General features: G+C 41.9%; 2 protein-coding genes across 4 annotated transcripts in view; one reads left to right on the top strand and one right to left on the bottom strand.

The window, feature by feature from the left end:
- PEX7 (peroxisomal biogenesis factor 7) overlaps positions 1-11,479 on the bottom strand; it is a 102,828-nt gene extending 91,349 nt beyond the window's left edge. For 2 of the 3 annotated variants that reach the window (XM_061623953.1, XM_061623954.1), the window contains exons 1-3: positions 11,145-11,479; positions 8,479-8,536; positions 3,613-3,763 (exon numbers count right to left, since the gene is read on the bottom strand). In XM_061623953.1, the coding sequence (XP_061479937.1) occupies positions 3,613-3,763; positions 8,479-8,536; positions 11,145-11,292 (357 nt within the window). In that variant the 5' untranslated portion in view covers positions 11,293-11,479. The remainder of the gene's footprint in view (positions 1-3,612; positions 3,764-8,478; positions 8,537-11,144) is intronic. The other variant, XM_061623955.1, reaches the window with a different exon arrangement.
- The window catches only part of MAP3K5 (mitogen-activated protein kinase kinase kinase 5), a 200,675-nt gene continuing 189,724 nt past the window's right edge, over positions 11,005-21,955 (top strand). Inside the window, exons 1-4 of the mRNA XM_061623946.1 lie at positions 11,005-11,193; positions 12,406-12,575; positions 13,788-13,957; positions 15,950-16,097. The gene's annotated coding sequence lies outside the window, so the exon portion shown is untranslated. The remainder of the gene's footprint in view (positions 11,194-12,405; positions 12,576-13,787; positions 13,958-15,949; positions 16,098-21,955) is intronic.

Raw genomic sequence — 21,955 nt, 5'->3', positions numbered from 1 at the left:
CATATGCTCAGAGGCACATGTTACCAAATTCTTCCAAACTACACAGGAAGTGGATTGGACTGTGAAAGACCAACCCAAATGGTGTTTGCATTTTGACAAATTTGTAGGGCAGTCCAATATCTCAGAGAGAAGGTCAGGTCTCCTACTCCACTGGTGCATTCACTGTAGCTGCCCAATTTCCCTGCTTTTTAAAGCTTGATAGAAATATCTGTGGGCTATATGTACATTCTTAAGCCGCAAGGTTTTTTGCCTGTTAGTGAATTTCCCTACTTTTTAATCTGGGAGGTAAGAAATGGGATCCTGCCCAAGTTTGCTAAGAATGGATTGATCGTTTGCATGCTTATTGAGTTAAGTGGGATTTACTCCCCTGCAATCATGCTTAGGATAGGTGAAACAGACCACAGGGGATGGGGAGGGAAGGAAGAGGAGGAAAGGCAGGGGGAAGAACTGGGATGGGAGCAGGCAGGAGGGGGAGGGGAGGAGAAGGACAGGTTTGATCATTTGCATGTTTATTGAGTTCATTGTGATTTACTCCCGTGCAATCATGCTTAGGATAGGTAAAACTGACTTTGGGGGGGAGGAGGACTGGAGTGGGCAGGGGAGGAGGAAGAAGGAAGAGGGAGGAGGAATTTAGAGGAGAGGGAAAGAAGGGGAAAAGCAGGTGTGATCATTTGAATGCTTATTGAGTTCTATGGGATTTACTCCTATGCAATCATAGTTAGGATAGGAAAAACTGATCATGGGGGAGGGGAAGGAGGAGAGGGAAAGGGAATGAGCAGATTGGAAGGAGCAAAGGGAAGGGGAGAGGAGGGCAGGTTTGATCTTTTGCATGCTTATAGAGTTCAATGGTATTTACTTCCGTGCAATCATGCTTAGGATAGGTAAAACTGACCATGTGGAGGAGGAAAGGGAGGGGAGGAGGGAGAAGGAGGGGACTGGAAGGTCATGGGTAGGGAGAGGGAAGGGGCAAGAGGGAGGCGGAGGGTGGGTGTGATCATTTGTATACTTTTTGAGTTCAATGGGATTTATTTCTGTGCAATCATGTTTGAAAATGGAAATGGACTGCCTTCAAGTCGACTGGACTTATGGCGTCCCTTTGAGTAGGGTTTTCATGGTATTCAGAGGTGGCTTTACCATTGCCTTCCTCTGAGGCTGAGAGGCAGTGACTGGTCCAAGGTCACCCAGTGAGCTTCATGGCTGTATGGGGATTCGAAGCCTGGTCTCCCAGGTCATAGTCCAACACTGATCTGGGGGAGGGGCATGGAAGGGAGGAGGAGGGTGAGAGGAGGAGACTGAGTGGGTGGGCACTGGGCAGAAGGGAAGCCTCCTTCCTTTCCAAAAGGAAAACATTGTGAATAGTATCATTGCTTTTCAGTGTTTCTCCCACCTTTTTATTCTACAGCAGGTACATGTAGCCTCCCACACAAATTTAAACCAAAGCTGTCCCTGGCCACCTCCACACCAGGCCTTTGGTTCATTTTGGACAGTCATGGCTTCTCTCAAAGAATTCTGGGAAGTGTAGTTAGTGAAGCTATCACTGTCTCAAGTGAAATCAAAGTCTGGTGTGGGTGTGGTCCCCTGATTAGCCAAGCCAAGCAGCTGTGAGTCTGGCTTTTAGAACTCTGACAGTTGGTTCTTACTGAGCATGCCTAACACTATAATTGGGCTCCAGTCAAAATTTCTTAAATTAATTAAAAATCAGCCAGGCATTTTTTAAACTTTTAAACTGCAGAAGATGAAGGTCAGAGTATGGGGCAAGGTCATTAACAGGATTACAGGTACTCTGTGAACATGACTGATTTTTAATGAATTTCAGCAGATTATGAGAACTCTCAGAGAAAAAAGTCCAAAAGGGCTCTGGGTTTTTTTCTCTCTTTTTAGACTTTGAACTCTTGATTCTCTTTGACTGTTTTGTGTATTGCGATGAAAATTCTGAGTTCAGGACCATAAGTTTTGTAAGGTTTTCTTTTGAAATGAGTTTATGGGAAGCATCAGAATGGCATGGGGGTATTTTCAATGTAACATTGTGGAATGTGAAAAATATACACTGGCTATAGTATACAGCCACTCTTGTGGCTGTAAAATAAACACACACATACAGAGGGAGTAGAATAATTCTTTTTACCCATAAGATAGCAATGGTGGTCTCTCCACCGGTAAGGGAGAGGGAGGCAGAGGCCACAACTCAGATCTTTGCATGTCAAACCAAGTACAACCCCTCCCTCCCCCAGCCAGCAAGCATAATCTCTCTCATTTAACCACCTCCAGGACCCTGCCCTGCCACCAACTAAGGGACACTCAGCAAGCAAACGTTTCCCCGAGATGCACAAAAGTTACAATACTGCAAATGTAGCACAGTAGCCAGAGAGGGTGGTGGAGGCCGCTTTGTGTGCCTAGTGTGTTTTCTCTCCCTCTCCCTCTCCCTCCCCCATCTCACTCACTCACACACACACACACATACATACACACGATCATAATCTTTTACCTTCACAGTTCTTTATCTCCATCTGTTGCCACCTTCTCCTTTATTGCCCTCCAGCTCCTTTTTCCCTCCACTCCATTCTTCACCACCACCATCCATTTTTTTAAACAATTTTTTTCTCCACTCCACCCTGTCTCATTCTCCACCTCCTCCCTCGTCGCCTCGTACCCACCCATAGAGCAGGAGGAAAGAGCGACGCTGCACAGAAGCCCAGTTTGAGGCACAAGATTTTCATCCACAGATCAGAGGAGCAGACTTCCCCTGCTTCCACCCCCCCCCAGTAATGCCCCAAAGTAATGCTGGAAACATTACAATTACTCCACAAAAGTAATAAAATTACTCCTAGTTCTATTACAATCAAAATGTAAAGGAATTACGTACTCATTCCTCAAAAAAGTAATGAATTATGAGCTCTGACTATGCACTGCACTACTTAAATAGTCACATTTGCTTGAACTAAATAGGCATGACAACTCTGGGAAAGATAAAAGGAATATACCTTTGGGATAGATCACTGTAATATCTAGAGGATGTAAATTTAATTCTCCAATTACTCCAGAAGTTTATTTTTATTTATTTATTTCATTTATATCCTGCCTTTTCCCCAGAACTGGGACTTAAGGCGGCTTACAAAAATTAAAACAAATATAGTTAAAAACATCTAAGTAAAACATACAGAAAGCTATAATTAAAATGTAATTAAACTATCTATAGAATTAAAACCATTTAAAACCTAGCGAGTAAAAAACACAAAATAAAAATCAGTAAACCAGCACTCTTAATAGCCCTTACTGTTAATTCCCAAAAGCCTGTCAGAATAGAAAATTTTAGTAAGAAGTTAAGTCTCATCTGCAGTGTTTCTCTTTAAATCGTAAGATTATTTTCCTTTGTTCAAAAACATGTTAACAGGAGAAAGTGGAGCAAGACCAATGACAAGAAACCAATACTGACAGGGATTAGGAGAATTTCGATCAAACAGCCAATCTCAAACTAATATTCATAAAACTGATGGAAACAGCAATCTAAGAGTAAAATCATTAACTACCTTTATCATTGTTTTATCATTTTAGTAGGCCTAAGAGTTAGGGGCCCTTTCTGAGAATGAAATGTGAAAACATCATCTACTATACCTCCTGACTATGCTCTTTATAGACTTGCAGTGGACCTGCAGGTTTTTCTGTGTCCCAGATTTGTAAAGATCCATCCCCACTGGAAGTGACCAGCACATGTTCATTGTTCTCACTCCATGTCACATCGAACAGGCTATCGCTCCAGGGAAAACTAAACAAAAAGTAACCAACACATTAATTCAAGAGAAATTATAAATTGTGTTAAATTAATTCATACGTTAAGATACCAGATTTCAGTCTATCTCAGCCTAACTTACCTTACAAAGATAGTGCAAAGAAAAGATGGGAAACCTCCACTAATGCCGACATGAACTCCTTAGAGGAAGGGCAGGATTTTAAAAAGTAATAAATAACTTGTATTTCGGAACAGCTGGTTTTGCAAAACCTATTTCGCATATAAAAACTGCTTCTGCAAGAACATTGCATGTAGAAAAGTTTCATTTGCAAAGTTGGTCAAACAATGGGTGAAAATTAGTGTTTACAGCCCTTAATGTTGTTGTTATGTGCCTCCAAGTCGATTACGACTTATGGTGACCCTATGAATCAACGACCTCGAAGACCATCTGTCATGAACCACCCTGTTCAGATCTTGTAAGTTCAGGTCTGTGGCTTCCTTTATGGAATCAATCCATCTCATGTTTCACCTTCCTCTTTTTCTACTCCCTTCTGTTTTTCCCAGCATTATTGTCTTTTCCAGTGAATCATGTCTTCTCATTATGTGTCCAAAGTATGATAACCTCAGTTTCATCATTTTAGCTTCTAGTGATAGTTCTGGTTTAATTTGTTCTAACAGTCAATTATTTGTCTTTTTTGCAGCCCATGGTATGCGCAAAGCTCTCCTCCAACACCACATTTCAAATAAGTTGATTTTTCTGTTATCCGCTTTTTTCACTGTCCAACTTTCACATCCACACATAGAGATTGGAAATACCATGGTCTGAATGATCCTGACTTTAGTGTTCAGTGATACATCTTTGCATTTGAGGACCTTTTCTAGTTCTCTCACAGCTGCCCTCCCCAGTCCTAGCCTTCTTCTGATTTCTTGACGATTGCCTCCATTTTGGTTAAGGACTGTGCCGAGGTATTGATAATCCTTGACAAGCTCAATGTCGTTGTCAACTTTAAAGTCACATAAATCTTCTGTTGTCATTACTTTAGTCTTTTTGACATTCAGCTGTAGTCCTGCTTTTGTGCTTTCCTCTTAAACTTTCATCAGCATTCATTTCAAACCATTACTGGTTTCTGCTAGTAGTATGGTTTCATCTGCATATCTTTAATTATTGACGTTTCTCCCTCCAATTTTCACACCTCCTTCATCTTGGTCCAATCCTGCTTTCTGTATGGTATGTTCTTCATATAGATTAAATAAATAGGGTGATAAAATACACCCGTCTCACACCCTTTCTGATGGGGAACCAATCGGTTTCTCCATATTCTGTCCTTACAGTAGCCTCTTGTCCAGAGTATAGGTTGCGCATCAGGACAAGCAGATGCTGTGGCACCCCTATTTCTTTTAAAGCATTCCATAGTTTTTCATGACCTACACAGTCAAAGGCTGTGCTGTAATCTGTAAAGCACAGGCTGATTTTCTTCTGAAATTCCTTGGTCCGTTCCATTATCCAACGTATGTTTGCGATATGATCTCTGGTGCCTCTTCCCTTTCTAACTCCAGCTTGGACGTCTGGCATTTCTCACTCCATATATGGTAACAGCCTTTGTTGTAGAATCTTGAACATTAAGCAACTGCCACCGTGGTTGAGATTCTATATACCTACAGTTTATAGAATGCTGCCTTGGGCTCTTTTTTATAGGAAGGGCAGGATGTACATTTAACAACAACATCATCTCATTCATAAAGTCAGCCTTCCCCACCCTGGTGCCCTCCAGATGCTCTGGACAAGAACTCCCATCATCCCTGACTATTGGCCACGTTGGTTGAGGCTGACAGGAGCTGCTTTCTCCAGAATATACCAGGTTGGGGAAGGCTGCACTATGTTGTCAGTGAATTACCAACTAGCAACATGCTTATGCTCTTTGTTTTTAGTACTGTATAGTATGCAGGAGACAGTTCAACGAGACGGAGATTCAAGATATTTGAGGGGAAAGGGTCTTAGAGGGGGATAGGGAAAGAATCACCTGATCTATTTCCTGCAGTTCTGCCTCAGAACAAAGAGCAGGGAGTTGGAAAATACCCAGGCTCCCTCTTTATCCAAATATGTTGTCCTCCTGAGTGACAAGGAGCAACAAGGTCTCCGTTTCAGCTCCTCATCCTCAGCATCTGCTTCTCGTTAAGTGAGAGATGGGAAACCTCCAGATGTTGTTGGTCTATAACTCTCATCATTCATGACCACTGACCAGGTTGAAGCTGAGGGGAGTTGCAGGCCAACAACACTTGTAGGGCCACAGATCCCCTGCTCTTGCTTTAATCTTTGCTCTCCTGTATCTCCACAAGGGGTAGCAGAAACTGTGTATTTCCTCCACCACCTGAGCTGGCTGTAGAACCTGCAGGTTGAAGTCTTGATCAGGGATCTCATGAACATGGTTGCCTCCCACTCCCTACAGCTTGCTGCCTTGTTTTAATGGCCCGCAGAATTTCTGTAAATGAATGATGTCTTCCTGCCAACTAATAGGCCCCTGCCATTTACCCATGTTTTAAAATCCCTTCTTAGCTTAGATTAAAAGAGTTTGCGTTCTAAGATGCATCAAAGTGGCTTTGAAGTTAAAATGTCATGGTCTATCAAGAGATGTAGTCACACACAAGGAACTGTATTCATCGTTATGTACCAAGACTGCAATTAGAAGTGCTCTCTGGCAACAGAAATGAGTGGAAACATACATCTCCTTCCCCATAGTGTATGGGAAATCTCTTCTGAATGCAAGTCACATTGCAGATGCACATTGCAAGGAACCAAAATTCTACTTGCTGTGCTTGCCATTGCATGTCCCACTCCACTCTGGGGAGCATGAGAAGTATGACAAGCTCCAGTCTTCTTCCTGTCCTTGAAGCTAGGGAGGGAGCAGGGTATCATCCCCACTGATGAACTGTGCTTCTCAGACTCTCTCAGCATTTTGGAAACAGAAAATCTTGTCCCTTTCTTCAGTTTCAAGCCTAGAGCTGATGAGGGGGAAAGGGCGTTATCCCTAACCTTGTGCAGAGTTCTAGTGACCATGTATTTGGCTTGGCTAACCAAGGCTGGCCAAAATTTATGCACCTCTATACATGTGGATCTGCATTAATCTGACTTTCCTTTGAATGACCAGGGCACATGATAGATTCCTTACTGTAGCTTGGCTAAAGTAGTTAAAGATGATGAGACAGTACTAACCTGAAGAAATTAACTGTGGAAAAATATTGCAGGCAGTCAGGGATTCCACTTTTGCTCCCTTAAAACCAAACTTTGGCTTGGATTCAGGAGAAAAATGAAGCATGAATTCTCTTTTTAAAATGAAGCATGAATTCTAAAAGAAAATTGAAGCCAAAAAAATGATCACAGCTTCCTTTATTTGACTGCTCTGATTTTGTCGGTTAAAACCACCTTTTAGGAGACCCCCCCCCCAAAGTGGCTTACATACAAAAATTAGGAACTAAAACATAATTATGGTCTTGGATTCTCATTTTATTTTTAAAGAGCAGAGAAACTGTGCTTGATGACCACAATTACATTTCAATACCATCTTCTGGAATATGAACGTACAACTCCTGTAAAACATTCTTACTGCAACAACCTTATTCTCCAATTGTTATTCTCTGAAAAATGTGATTAACCAATCAGAAAACATTTGGTTAATTGATCAGTCAAATATTGTGAAATAATGCCAAATTACCAAGCATTAATTTTATTAGAATAAATATAATTATCAATAGATTAAATATGTAGGATAATAACAAAAAACAAACGATAACTAATTTTGAAACAATTACATTAGTTTTTTTAAAAAAATTGCTACAATCTAATCTTGTAAAGGTTTCTGACATTACATTTTTCAAAGACATCTCTAAAACTATGAAGGCTAGAAACTAATTTCTTTTAAATGACAATGTCTCTGATTTCCAATATAATCCAACCTACATACTGGATATTGCCACCACCATTAAAAGGTACTATTGGCTCAGTACTTTTTAAGTAGTGAAATGGGCAGAACAATCCAACTCAGGGGAAGTTGGTGTAAGTTATGCTGCAGCAAGAGAAGCCGGCATAAAGTTCCACCACATCCAATTGCCATTCAGGAGCCTCTGGGCTGGCTGAACCCAGGGACCAGAAAGTAAAAGCCTGCTCTCCCAGATACCCCTATCGGGGAGTAAACCCTCTCCAGTGACTTCTATTGCAATTATTTTCTTAGACTGACCTTTATCCCGGTGCAACTTTTGCCTGGATTGGGACCTGCAGGATTGCTCGGAACACAAATTGGATGTGGCCCAAGTCCCCTCAACTTGGTCCATCCCGACACACCCCTTTTTCAGGCCTTACACCAGCTTATGGCGGCTCCACCTGTGTCAGTCTTAGCTGAGCCAGACTGAGGGACTTACGCTGGCATAGCCCAGTTGAGCCAGGACCCAGCCAGCTCAGCTGGAGATCTACCACATCCAACTCTTCTCAGCCTGGTGTAAATGCGAGTTCGTTTGCGCCCTAAAGCCTGCATGTATTGCACCACAATTCCTAATCTAGGCAGCGCAGATCCCTGCAGTTTCTCTTCTTTATCTGATATCCTTGCATTAAATATCAATCTAAGGATTCAGCCAATGTTACTTCATTTGATATTATTGTTTTTACAGGAACAAATTTCAGAACACCCCCATTCTAATATAATCAAAGCTTATGTTATTACAATTTTTTTTTAAAAAAATAGGTTATAAAACATTACTACCTCCTGAAGAGATGAACGCCAGCTTCATTTTGTTCCAATACAACCAGAGTTCCACAACCTGAAATAGAAGAGAAAAAACCCTCTTTGAAAGTAAAGAAATGGCTTATAATATAATATTTCATTTCATTTATAGACCACCTTCTTTTCATGACACCCAAGGTGGCATAATTGTGATTTCCTGAACATCTCACATGCAGGAATGGGCCAGAGTCGTTCTTGCTTAGCTTCAGCAGCCTCACATGCCTTCAGACTATGCTCTGGGATAGAAGTACTTGAATTATCATGATGAATACCATGCCAAACAATGTATCTATTTCACACCGTACTGTCCACTCTGACAGCAGTTCTCTAAGATCGCAGAGAGGTCCTTCACATCACTTGCTACCTGATCCTTTTAACTGGAGATGCCAGGAATTAGACTTGCTGTATACAAGCTGTGGTCTCATTTCTAAAGATGTGTAGGTATTCACTGAACTTTAGGGTTAATCTCCTGATCCACAGGATTCCAGAACAGCAGTAGTGGTGGGGGATAAATTCAATTCAATTTGCATTTAAAGTTGAATCTATCAAATTTGCACTTTCCAAAACAGTATGAGGATCAAAACACAGCCATCCTGTTCTTCAAAATTTGCACAAATCTGAACTTTGTGGTGCAGTTCTTCAACCAAAAAAGTTCACAAAGATATGTATATTCAGGGAAAGTGTGCATAAAAAATGAATATTTTAGCGAAAGTAACATTCAAAAATGCATTCTATTAGAAATTGCTTGTACAATGTGTACATTAGGCAAAACTGCATACAAAAATGTAATAAACTATACATAAAAACTGCATTCAAAATGTGTTCATTAGGAGAATTTCACACTAAAATGCTGAAGAATTTCCATGAATTTTTTTAAATTGAAAATTGATGAAGAAATGTGGAAAAAAGAATTTAAGACTGGAAAAATGAGAAATTGAGAATATTGGAATTGACAGATCTTTCCATCCCTAGGAGCAGATGTTAAAAACATGTAATGTGTATGCATAGTACAGAAACAGAACAAGCATTTTCTATCTGCAGAAATCTACTCTGGAAAACCTGAGATTCCAAATGCCACGTCAGGTGAGAAATTGACTGCGTGTTGGAAAAAATGCAAAGTCAGATTCTGAAGCAGAAGGGTGGGGGAATCAACAGTAAACAATAGTCACTATTCAGTGGAGAGTTACAGGAGTTAAATTACATTGACTTCATTAAGTTAATAAAAAATAAAAAATAAATGCTGTATAACTATACATTTAATTGTAGTCAATCAAACTTATGTGGCGAGTAAGCATCACTTAATACAGCACACCTTACTCCTGAGTAAACATGTTGTATACAATTCTGCTGCTTGATATATTAAGCCATGTCGGTGCATAATCCACCAGGATGCTCTCTTGCACAAATCCCATGAAAGGAATGCCATCAGTACAAGAGCACAACTCCACTCTTCATTTGTATGGCATTTGTGCATAACTTCCTAGCGATTATGCCTTTTATGCTCAGTGTGTACATTGGGCTCAGAATTCATGTTACATTCTTCACCAGATTTAGTAGAAGAAGTGACTGTAAAGCAGTGTTGGAAGCAAGGACAAAGTATTTTAAAACCTTAGCTGAACACTCCTACATATCATAAAGCAGCTTGAATGCCAGGACCCTATGCCACCTAATAACAATTTAGAAGATGGACTTACTCTGTAAGATAGACTTATTGAATGGCACTTACTTTCTGATAAGCATACCTAGGATTGCACTACATTTCTATAAACACCTGCTGTATGCGTTGTTTTTTCACCTACTCTGTTAAACCTAACTAGTGTTGGAGGCAGTTAAATGTTAATTTAGAAACAACCTTTTTTAAACAGATCTTTTAGTTGGTGATACTATGGCAGCATGTGTATCAATGTATACCTATGAATGACAGTTGCTGGGGACCGCAAGTGGGGAGTGTGCTGTTGCACTTATGTTCTGCTTGTGGGCTTCCCTCAGGCAACTCACTGGCCATTGTGAAGACAGGATGCTGGACAAAATAGGCTTTTGGTCTGATCCAGCAAAAGACCAAAATATTAGTATAAATACTTCAAAACACATCCTGTGCCAGATTACTAGCAAATATAGTCAAGAACATGTTTAGGATTGGATATGTGTGTTTTTGTAAACAGTTTTGACGCTATACATATGGGAGAGCTATTTTAACAATCTTTACTTTAGCTCAGAATCTTACAAGCCAAGAAATACTACATGACATTTCATATGTTCGGATACAATACATATTTTTCTATTACACACTGTAAGAGGCTTTTAGTGTCACAGGAGAAGTTCGACTTTAAGCATGTTTGCTCGAAAGCAAGTCCCACTAAGGTTGCAGTTTTCAGTCCTAAATCCCAGTGTAATCGGTGAAATTTGCTTCTAAATAAACAAGGTCGGAATCACGACTAAGCAATATGCATTGAAGCTGACCTAGTGACTAAGTGGGGCTTGAGTAAACACGCAAATAAGCTGCCATCTGATTTTTTAAAAATAGCTCAGCAAACCATATTGTCTGACCAACGTTAAAGGGACCGAAGAATCAGCGAAGCGGAAAAAGGAAGCCTGAAAAATATATACTGCCACTATCACGCATGCGCACTCTGCTGCCGCTTCACCTGCAATTCCGTAGTACTGCGAGGCAGCGCAGGCCAAGCGCCCGGACAGGTAAGGCGAAAACTCTACCGCGTAGCCGTGGCGGCCGGGCAAACGGAAGGCCTGAGCCCTCGGGACCTTCACCAGCGCACCTTCACCACCGTGGCTCATAGCCTCGTCGCCTAGCTTGCCGTATTCTGGCTAGCTGCGGAGAGGCGATTTCGCCTCGGTCTCTTTTCCCTGGACACTCAGGAGCGTCTTTAAAACCGCCCGCTCCGAATTCACGCCCCTCTGCCGCCGTTGAAAAGGCGGAACGGAGGGAAAGCGTTACCTCCGCCGCCATAATGGATTTGGGCAAAACAACCGCCTCTTAGGCCTATGGTCTCTAACTGATAGGGAAGTACCATAGGGCTATAGCCTTAGTGGTTCATTAATGAGCCTTCCGGTTCCTTATCGCGGTTGTTGGAAATCTCCATGTACGGGGAAGAAACATGTGCAAAATATAGCAAGCAGGGGTAGAGGCTTCCTTTCCTTGCTGTGGTTTGAAGTAATCATGTTCTCTAACCCAATACGTAAAAACAAACGACTTAAGGTTTATGGGGGCGGGTGGGGCTTTTGTGCCATCAAAGGTACTATGAGGAAAAAATTAAACAGGGGACACAGTCCCATCATAAGAGGTACAGCAATTGAGAAGGCTGTACCTCTTGATTTTTTATTTTATTTAAAACTTCATTAACATCAGTTCCACAGCAGTTTACATTGTTAAAACTGCAAACACATTGTGTTGTTTGGGGTTTTTTTTTTGTTGCTGTACACCGCCCTGATGTTTTGTGAGAGGGCGGTAAATACATCCTATGCCAGATTACTAGCAAATATAGTCAAGAACATGTTTAGGATTGGATATGTGTGTTTTTGTAAACAGTTTTGACGCTATACATATGGGAGAGCTATTTTGACAATCTTTACTTTAGCTCAGAATCTTACAAGCCAAGAAATACTACATGACATTTCATATGTTCGGATACAATACATATTTTTCTATTACACACTGTAAGAGGCTTTTAGTGTCACAGGAGAAGTTCGACTTTAAGCATGTTTGCTCGAAAGCAAGTCCCACTAAGGTTGCAGTTTTCAGTCCTAAATCCCAGTGTAATCGGTGGAATTTGCTTCTAAATAAACAAGGTCGGAATCACGACTAAGCAATATGCATTGAAGCTGACCTAGTGACTAAGTGGGGCTTGAGTAAACGCGCAAATAAGTTGCCATTTGATTTTTTTAAAATAGCTCAGCAAACCATATTCTCTGACCAACGTTAAAGGGACCGAAGAATCAGCGAAGCGGAAAAAGGAAGCCTGAAAAATATATACTGCCACTATCACGCATGCGCACTCTGCTGCCGCTTCACCTGCAATTCCGTAGTACTGCGAGGCAGCGCAGGCCAAGCGCCCGGGCAGGTAAGGCGAAAACTCTACTGCGTAGCCGTGGCGGCCGGGCAAACGGAAGGCCTGAGCCCTCGGGACCTTCACCAGCGCACCTTCACCACCGTGGCTCATAGCCTCGTCGCCTAGCTTGCCGTATTCTGGCTAGCTGCGGAGAGGCGATTTCGCCTCGGTCTCTTTTCCCTGGACACTCAGGAGCGTCTTTAAAACCGCCCGCTCCGAATTCACGCCCCTCTGCCGCCGTTGAAAAGGCGGAACGGAGGGAAAGCGTTACCTCCGCCGCCATAATGGATTTGGGCAAAACAACCGCCTCTTAGGCCTATGGTCTCTAACTGATAGGGAAGTACCATAGGGCTATAGCCTTAGTGGTTCATTAATGAGCCTTCCGGTTCCTTATCGCGGTTGTTGGAAATCTCCATGTACGGGGAAGAAACATGTGCAAAATATAGCAAGCAGGGGTAGAGGCTTCCTTTCCTTGCTGTGGTTTGAAGTAATCATGTTCTCTAACCCAATACGTAAAAACAAACGACTTAAGGTTTATGGGGGCGGGTGGGGCTTTTGTGCCATTAAAGGTACTATGAGGAAAAAATTAAACAGGGGACACAGTCCCATCATAAGAGGTACAGCAATTGAGAAGGCTGTACCTTTTGATTTTTTATTTTATTTAAAACTTCATTAACATCAGTTCCACAGCAGTTTACATTGTTAAAACTGCAAACACATTGTGTTGTTTGGGGTTTTTTTTATGTTGCTGTACACCGCCCTGATGTTTTGTGAGAGGGCGGTAAATACATCCTATGCCAGATTACTAGCAAATATAGTCAAGAACATGTTTAGGATTGGATATGTGTGTTTTTGTAAACAGTTTTGACGCTATACATATGGGAGAGCTATTTTGACAATCTTTACTTTAGCTCAGAATCTTACAAGCCAAGAAATACTACATGACATTTCATATGTTCGGATACAATACATATTTTTCTATTACACACTGTAAGAGGCTTTTAGTGTCACAGGAGAAGTTCGACTTTAAGCATGTTTGCTCGAAAGCAAGTCCCACTAAGGTTGCAGTTTTCAGTCCTAAATCCCAGTGTAATCGGTGGAATTTGCTTCTAAATAAACAAGGTCGGAATCACGACTAAGCAATATGCATTAAAGCTGACCTAGTGACTAAGTGGGGCTTGAGTAAACGCGCAAATAAGTTGCCATTTGATTTTTTTAAAATAGCTCAGCAAACCATATTCTCTGACCAACGTTAAAGGGACCGAAGAATCAGCGAAGCGGAAAAAGGAAGCCTGAAAAATATATACTGCCACTATCACGCATGCGCACTCTGCTGCCGCTTCACCTGCAATTCCGTAGTACTGCGAGGCAGCGCAGGCCAAGCGCCCGGACAGGTAAGGCGAAAACTCTACTGCGTAGCCGTGGCGGCCGGGCAAACGGAAGGCCTGAGCCCTCGGGACCTTCACCAGCGCACCTTCACCACCGTGGCTCATAGCCTCGTCGCCTAGCTTGCCGTATTCTGGCTAGCTGCGGAGAGGCGATTTCGCCTCGGTCTCTTTTCTGTGGACACTCAGGAGCGTCTTTAAAACCGGCCGCTCCCGCTCCGAATTCACGCCCCTCTGCCGCCGTTGAAAAGGCGGAACGGAGGGAAAGCGTTACCTCTGCCGCCATAATGGATTTGGGCAAAACAACCGCCTCTTAGGCCTATGGTCTCTAAAGGGGAAGAAACATGTGCAAAATATAGCAAGCAGGGGTAGAGGCTTCCTTTCCTTGCAGAAAAATAGACTGTGATAAGCACATTGTTAACAGTAGCATTTCACAAAAAATAGTTGTGTTGAAAACACAGACATGTAGGCATGGACCTATTACACAGGACCACTAACCGGATTCTCATTTGATAGCATCCATTACATTAGGCTTGGAGTTCCCAATATGATGGGTGCAATGGCGCCGTTGAAAGATTTCTCCAGTGCCTATGAAACCTTTACACTCGTCCCTTCAGCCAGGAGTTTACCTTTTTTGTGTATTCTCTAGAAATAGGAAGGGAGCACTCTCACCTTGGAAAATAACGGAGTTGAGAAAGGACATGGGAGGTGTGTCACTCATTCCCACTTCTTTCAACTCTCTAGTTTTCCAGGTTGACATAGGCATCCAAGCAGAAAGCAGAGTGATTGGTGGGGCAGGAAGGCAGGAACTTGAGGAGACCCAACTGGGGAGAGAAGGGAAATTAATAGACTATAGAGTGTGTGCTTATTTGTTTTTATTCCTTTCTGGGACCCTGTGTTTGTTTTTTGTTCCCTCCTTCTCTTTGGGGATCTGTTTATTTATTTCTCCCCTCTGAGTGTATGAACTCCTAGAGATGACCTGTTTACTCAGCATTCATCTTCATTTGTTTGCTTACAGGGGTAGTTAACTATCTCCAGTCTATCAAGCTTTCTTATTTGTTTGCAGGGAGGTTATATGACAATGAGTATTCATCCTGATTTCCTTGTGTGGTTGGGTGTTTACATGTCTTTCCATTAATCGTTTCTTCATCCCACAGTTTCACTGCATTTCCCTGTCACTTTCCAAACCACAAAAAGGCGGCTTTTAAAAATATATATGGTGCATTTTAATTCTGCAACTAATTGTGCAATTTCCAGTATGTGCTTGAATCCCTCCTGCAAAATACTGGCAGACTAGAGGCACCCCCTGTTACTTCCTCCCCACCTCTCGGGTCTCTCTCTGTGTCTGTTTTCCCCACCTTCTCTCTTGGATGGGGGTGCTTGTTTCTCCTCCCCATTTCTGGGGTCTATATCTGTTTTTAACTCTACCAAGTCTGCCTGTCTCCATCCCAGCACCCAAGAAATAAATACACAGTGTGATTAAGCAGGGAGTAGTCCAAACAATTTGTGACTGGGTATGTGTTCTATGGCAGCTATTTTGTGACTGCGAAATCCCCCCTTTCCCATCCCTCCCTGGCAAATGGCAACAATTTTGTGGTGGTGTCCACAATACTTTTTGAAAAAATTCCCAATGACGCCAGAAAGGTTGGGGATCTCTGTATTAGGTTATAGCAGAGGAAGGAAAAGAAGAGATGCAGGACCACTCCATCAGCTCTGCTGAGAGATGAGCAACTTTTGGCTCATCTCCTTGAACTTTTCCACCATAGCTGGTTATTAAAAATACTTATGACTATGAACTTATTTCCTCCTCCCTCCCAATCCATTTATTTTCCTTTTGTTTTTTAAAATTTATTTTTATTGTTTTAAGAAGTCACATAACATAAAGTATAGAAATTTATACCCCTCCCAAAATGACCCATAGGAGTTTGCAATACATATCTTTATAATTCTGCATTTCATAATTTGAGTGTATAACCATATCCTTTTATTTATACTTGGCAGTTGGTCATCGATGTTATGTTCAATAGTATACTCCATAAATTTCCGCAAGGTGGTATTAAAGGACTGTGGATTAGTTCTTCTATTTGAAAAATGGAAATGGAGTGCCTTCAAGTCGATTCCAACTTGTGATGACCCTAGAGTCTTCATGGTAAGCAGTATTCAGAGGGGGTTTACCATTGCCTTTCTCTTAGGCTGAGAGGCAGTGACTGGCCCAAGATCACCCAGTGAGCTTCATGGCTGGATGGGGATTCAAACCCTGGTCTCCCAGGTCATAGTCCAACGCTCTACCCACTACACCACACTGGCTGTCTTCTTCTATTTAGGAGATGTGAGGTGGAAGATCTTTGATGGGCTGGATACCTCGGCCTGGTTTTAAAATATTTGGAATATGAAGTCTTAGAAAAAGTCACATATAATTCTTCTATTTAGGAGATGTGAATTATATGTGACTTTCTAAGACTGCATATTCCAAATTTTTTAAAACCAGGCCGAGGTATCCAGCCCATCCAAGTTCTTCCTCCTCTGTGTTATTGATTGTCTTGATGCCATTAATAACACTGAAAGTAACTCTTTAAATCTTAAATCCAAATTAGGCCCCTTGTATAATGACAGTAAAAATAAATTTGGTGTTAATTCCACATTCTCTCCAGTAATATTAATAATATTTTGATATATGCCTTTCCAAACTGTTTACTTCGGACATAACCACCAGAGATAAAAGTACGTCCCTGTGTCCATATAACCTCGCCAACATGTCGGTGCATTTGATGTTGATATGCGTGGCATATTATTATTATTATTTATTACATTTGTATACTGCCCCATAGTCAAAGCTCTCTGGGCAGTTTACAACAATTAAAAACATTAAAAAGAAATATACAAATTTAAAAACACTTAAAAAAACAATTTACATATGTACAGGTGTTCTATACCACCTAGATTAATTTCTCTGGTGGCTGCTGAAATAGATTTGTTTCTCTTCCTATAGCATAGGGCAAGTCACTCCAGTCTTTCAACTAGTTTTTGCAAGTCTTCATCCCAGGGCTGGCCCCAGAAGGCAGCCAGGTTGGGCCCTGGCTGAGGTCCCTTGTGGCCCCGAGGAACCTCTGAAGGTTCCCCTCTTAGGGTGGGAGGGTCCTGCTCCTGTTTTGTGATCCACGGGAGTGTCAGCTCCCAACCCTGCCACAGATTGTAGAGAGGGAGCTCCCAGGCACCCGCCCATACAGTCAGTGCAGGCTTCAATAAGCCCACATGCACACCCCACCTACCTCTCCAGTCCTGTGAGTGATGTGCACACTGTGTGCACAAGCCTGCCATCAACAAAGATGGCAGCGGGGTATTCCCTAAGGGACTGACGCCCCCGCCATCATCTTGGTTGATGGCAGGCATCATTCACAGGGATGGGAGAGGTAGATAAGACACGCAGGCAGGCTATTAGATCCAAGCCTCCTGTATGGGGTGTGTGTTGCGCTATAGCGCTGCGGACCCAGGGCAGGCTGGTGTCCAAGGGTCCAGTCATGCCTAGTGCTGGCCCTGCTTCTTACCACTGTTTTTGAAGGCCTGACTGTGTTTCCAACAGAGTTCTATAGAAAATTGAAACAAGGCCTTGTCCCCCTTGGTCCTCGCCTATAATGGCCTTTTCAAAGCTTATCTGTGGCCTTATTGCATGAGTTTTTATGTATGGATTTTTCAGGATACCTTTTAACTGATGTATCTGTAAACAGGTTAGATTTAAATTGTGTATATCTACTCTGAGTTGGGCTATTGTAACTGGTATTGCCCCTGGGAAAAAATCTCTTAGAAGATAATATCCATATCTTTCCCAACCCCTAAGAATTTGTCTGAGGCCTATCAGACAAATATCTCTGAAGTAGGGGTAAGAGGGGAATATACTGGAGATAATTTTGATTGCCATTTCCTCCAAACTATAAAAATAGATATCGTAAAAGAGTTTTGTATTCTGTTTATAAAGGATCTTGTATTGAAGTACATGGGACTGACCATAAGGGACCAAAATTTAGTATTTTTCCTTATAACCGAATCCAGGCTTTATTTGCTTTTAAAATCATAAACGTTAATTAATGTAACTGAGATGCTTCATAATATACCTGTAAGTTGGGTAGTCCCCATCCTCCTCTGTTGATCTTACTATAATAATATTTAATAGCCAATCTAGGTCTCTTTTTTTGGAACACAAATGTATTTCATAGAATCATAGAGTTGGAAGAGGCCTATGAGACCATCAAGTCCAACCCCCTATTTCGTGTCTTTTGCCATTTCTTCAATATATCCGAGCAGATGTGGATGGGGAGAACCTGAAATAAACATAAAAATCTTGGGACAATCTTCATTTGAATGGAGACAATCCTTCCCAACACAGAAGGTTAATTTGACCATATATTTAAGTCTTTTTTCATTTTAGTTTATATTGGATGGAAGTTTACTTTGAAGAACGATGATGTCTTCTTAGGAATAATTACACCCAGATAGGGTTGCCAGGTCAGAAGCATCCCACACCCTGAGATTTCGGGGGTGGGCCTGAGTGATGTCATGGGGCGGGTCCAAGTGACATCATGGGCCAGGTCCAAGTGATGTCATGTGGCGGGTCCAAGTGATGTCATGGGGCGGGTCCAAGTGATGTCATTAAGCATGATACATTAAGCATCAACCACAGTTGCTTGGCGCATACAATTCATACAAAAACATTTATCTGATTGGAAATTAAAATAGAAATTTTAGCTAAAAGATGGAGCCTGGGTAGGTAACATTTAATCTAGCCAATTTGCTTCTGGCAAAAAAGGTTCAAGTGCCCTCAAGCCAGGCCAGGCCAGTCACCAGAAGGCAACCTTAGGAAGAAAGGAGCCTGGTGTTGTGGAGATGTTAGATGGGAGCACTCAGGAGTAAAGATGGATGCCCCCAAAGAGCTGCAATTCTAAACACACTTACTAAGGGACTAAGCCCCATAGAACTCAATAGGACTTACTTCTCAGTAGATATGGTTTGGATTGTGTTGTTGGTAAAGCTTGACTAGGGATTCTCTGCAAAGATATCCATATCCAAGTAAAGCTGGCAACCCCCTGCCTGGAATGCCCTGCTCCTATCTTTTAACTTTGGTTGGTGGCCCAGCTACGCCCCTATCTGGACAGGGATAACCTGGCTTCAGTTGTCCATGCTCTGGTGACCTCCAAGCTAGATTACTGCAATGTGCTCTACGTGGGGCTGCCTTTGAAGACGGTTCGGAAGCTGCAGCTTGTGCAAAATGCAGCGGCCAGATTGGTAACAGGGACCAGACGGTTCGAACATATAAAACCGATTCTGGCCTGCTTGCATTGGCTGCCTATATGTTTCTGAGCTTGATTCAAGGTGCTGGTTTTGACCTATAAAGCCTTACATGGCTTAGGATCACAATACCTGATGGAACGCCTCTCCTGACATGAACCCACCTGTACACTACGCTCAACATCTAAGGCCCCCCTCTGGGTGCCTACTCAGAGGGAAGCTGGGAGTCTGGCAACAAGGGAAAGGGCATCCTCAGTGGTGGCCCCCAAATTATGGAATGATCTCTCTGATGAGGTGTGCCTGGCACCAACACTGTTACCTTTTTGGTGCCAGGTCAAGACTTTCCTCTTCTCCCAGGCATTTTAGCATTTTTTTTTAAAAAAAATGTGTTTTTAAATTGTTTTTTGTGTTTTAAAATTTGTATATTTGTTTTTATTGTTTTTAATTGCTGTAAACTGCCCAGAGAGCTTTGGCTGTGGGGCGGTATATAAATGTAATAAACAAACAAACAAACATCCAAATTTCTTGACAGATTTGACCCTTCACTTCAGAAAGAGGTCTGAGTTATGAGTAAGAAGAATCTGTACCCTTTTCTGTCTCCCTCGTGGGCTGCTATAATAATGATGATGGACTGCCTTCAAGTCGATCCCGACTTATGGCGACCCTACAAATAGGGTTTTCATGGTAAGCGGTATTCAGAGGGGGTTTCCTATTGCCACCCTCTGAGGCTGAGAGGCAGTGACTGGCCCAAGGTCACCCAGTGAGCTTCATGGCTGTGTGGGGATTCGAACCCTGGTCTCCCAGATCCTAGTCCAACACCTTAACCACTACACCACACTGGCTCTAAACTCACTTTATTAGCCAACCCAATTCCAGTGAATAATTGACAGAGAGAAAGCACACATGATTTGGTCTACCTTCATAGGCAGCAGCTTGGCAACAACAACAATTGCAGCCACACTGCCCAATATGTGAATTCTCTTTTACCCCCATTGGACAAGAAACAAACAACGAGGTGCATAATCAGTGGGTTGAAGAAGGTTGAGAGGAGCGCATGGAACCACTGTTGTTTCTCCTCTCCAGAGCTTGGAAAAGTTATTTTTTTTGAACTACAACTCCCATCAGTCCCGGCCAGTACGGCCACTAGATTGGGCTGATGGGAGTTGTAGTTCAAAAAAGTAACTTTTCCAAGCTCTGCTCCTCTCCTATGGATGAAAGGGAGTGAGGATAAAGGTAAATGAAATGCAAATAGAAAAAGAACAAAAGACAGTGACGATTTCTTAAAAGCAATACCATACCAACCACAACAAGATTCCTACAAGTAAGGCAGAAAACTAAGCTCACAACCAGTCAGGATTCCTAACCAAAAATATGAAAAATGAAGAAATATTTGTATAAGCGTGACTATCAAATATATTTATTATTTACACAACCTGTAAAGTTATTTATAGTGCAATCCTACATTTATTTATTCAGAAGCAAGTCCCAGTATTTTCAGTGGGGCTTACTCAAACAGGGACAGAACTGCAACCTCAAGTGATAAGCAACTTCATTCACGCAACCTAAAATTCAGAAGCATGCCACTTTAAGCTGTTTTGCAACGGTTTATACTTGTTTTTATGGTTATTGGATTTTAAAGGGATTTATTTCTTATTGCCTTGGTTTCCAGACTGCAACCCTACCTCACAGGGTTGTTGGAAAGGTTCCCATACACACACACACACACACACACACACTGGGCATGTAAAAATACATACACCCCATATAATAGTTTATTGTCAAAACCAGTTGATCATTGCAGAACATTAAAAAAATACAATCAGTATTAGTTTCCTACATAATAAAAACAGTGATACCTAAGTAAGCCCTGCCTAATTGCTTTTAAAATAGGATTGGAGGGGAAGAGAAAGATATACAACATAATTCTTTCCTATGTTCACTCAAAAGTCCCATCAATTTACAGCACAATCCTAACCATGTCTACTCAAAATTAAGTCCTATTGAATTCAATGGGGTTTACTCTGGATATGTTTACTCTGGAAAAGCAAGTACTGGATTAAAGCTTCAATTTGTGAAGTTTGCAAAACACTGACCTCTTCAAAATTTAAACCTGTCTGACTCCTACACACAAGAGAGAAAAAGACTGAAAGCTTACTTATTAAATCTGTGAGATGTTCAGAAAAGCAGGAAAAAGCATGTTTCTGAGCCTTGGGCCAGTCACTGCCTCTCAGCCTCACAGGGAGGCAATGGTAAACCCTCTCTGAATACCACTTACCATTAAAATGCTGTTCATAGGGTCGCCATAAGTTGGAATCAACTTGAAGGCAGACAATTCAATTTGACTCTACATTTTTGGCTCTGTAATTCCTTGTCAATCACCACCCTGAATTCTTATTGGCTAAAACCTAAAAGGGCAGGGATTAGCGCAGAATTTAGAGCAACAAAGAAGTTGAAGGGGTGGCTGACATTTTGGTGTATATTTCTGGAACCAGACCACCTCAAACCTTTTTTTTTAATGAAAGCTGAAAGTCCAGAGATTCAGGTGAGTCACCTGGAGACCCAGAGGGGACTCCCAAAAACCGGAGTCTCTGGCTGAAAAACAGAGGTCCAGTAACTCAACTATCAGATCTCTAAATGATTTAGTACAGTGGTTCCCAATCTTTATGAGTATGGGACCCCCTTTGTAAGCTCAAACATTTTTGTGATACCCCCCCATGCTAATTGTAC

The sequence above is a fragment of the Rhineura floridana genome, chromosome 4, assembly GCF_030035675.1.
Source record: "Rhineura floridana isolate rRhiFlo1 chromosome 4, rRhiFlo1.hap2, whole genome shotgun sequence".
NCBI classification, from domain to species: Eukaryota; Metazoa; Chordata; class Lepidosauria; order Squamata; family Rhineuridae; genus Rhineura; species Rhineura floridana.
Note: the sequence above shows the minus strand (reverse complement) of the source record. Positions and strands in the feature narration are given on the sequence as shown.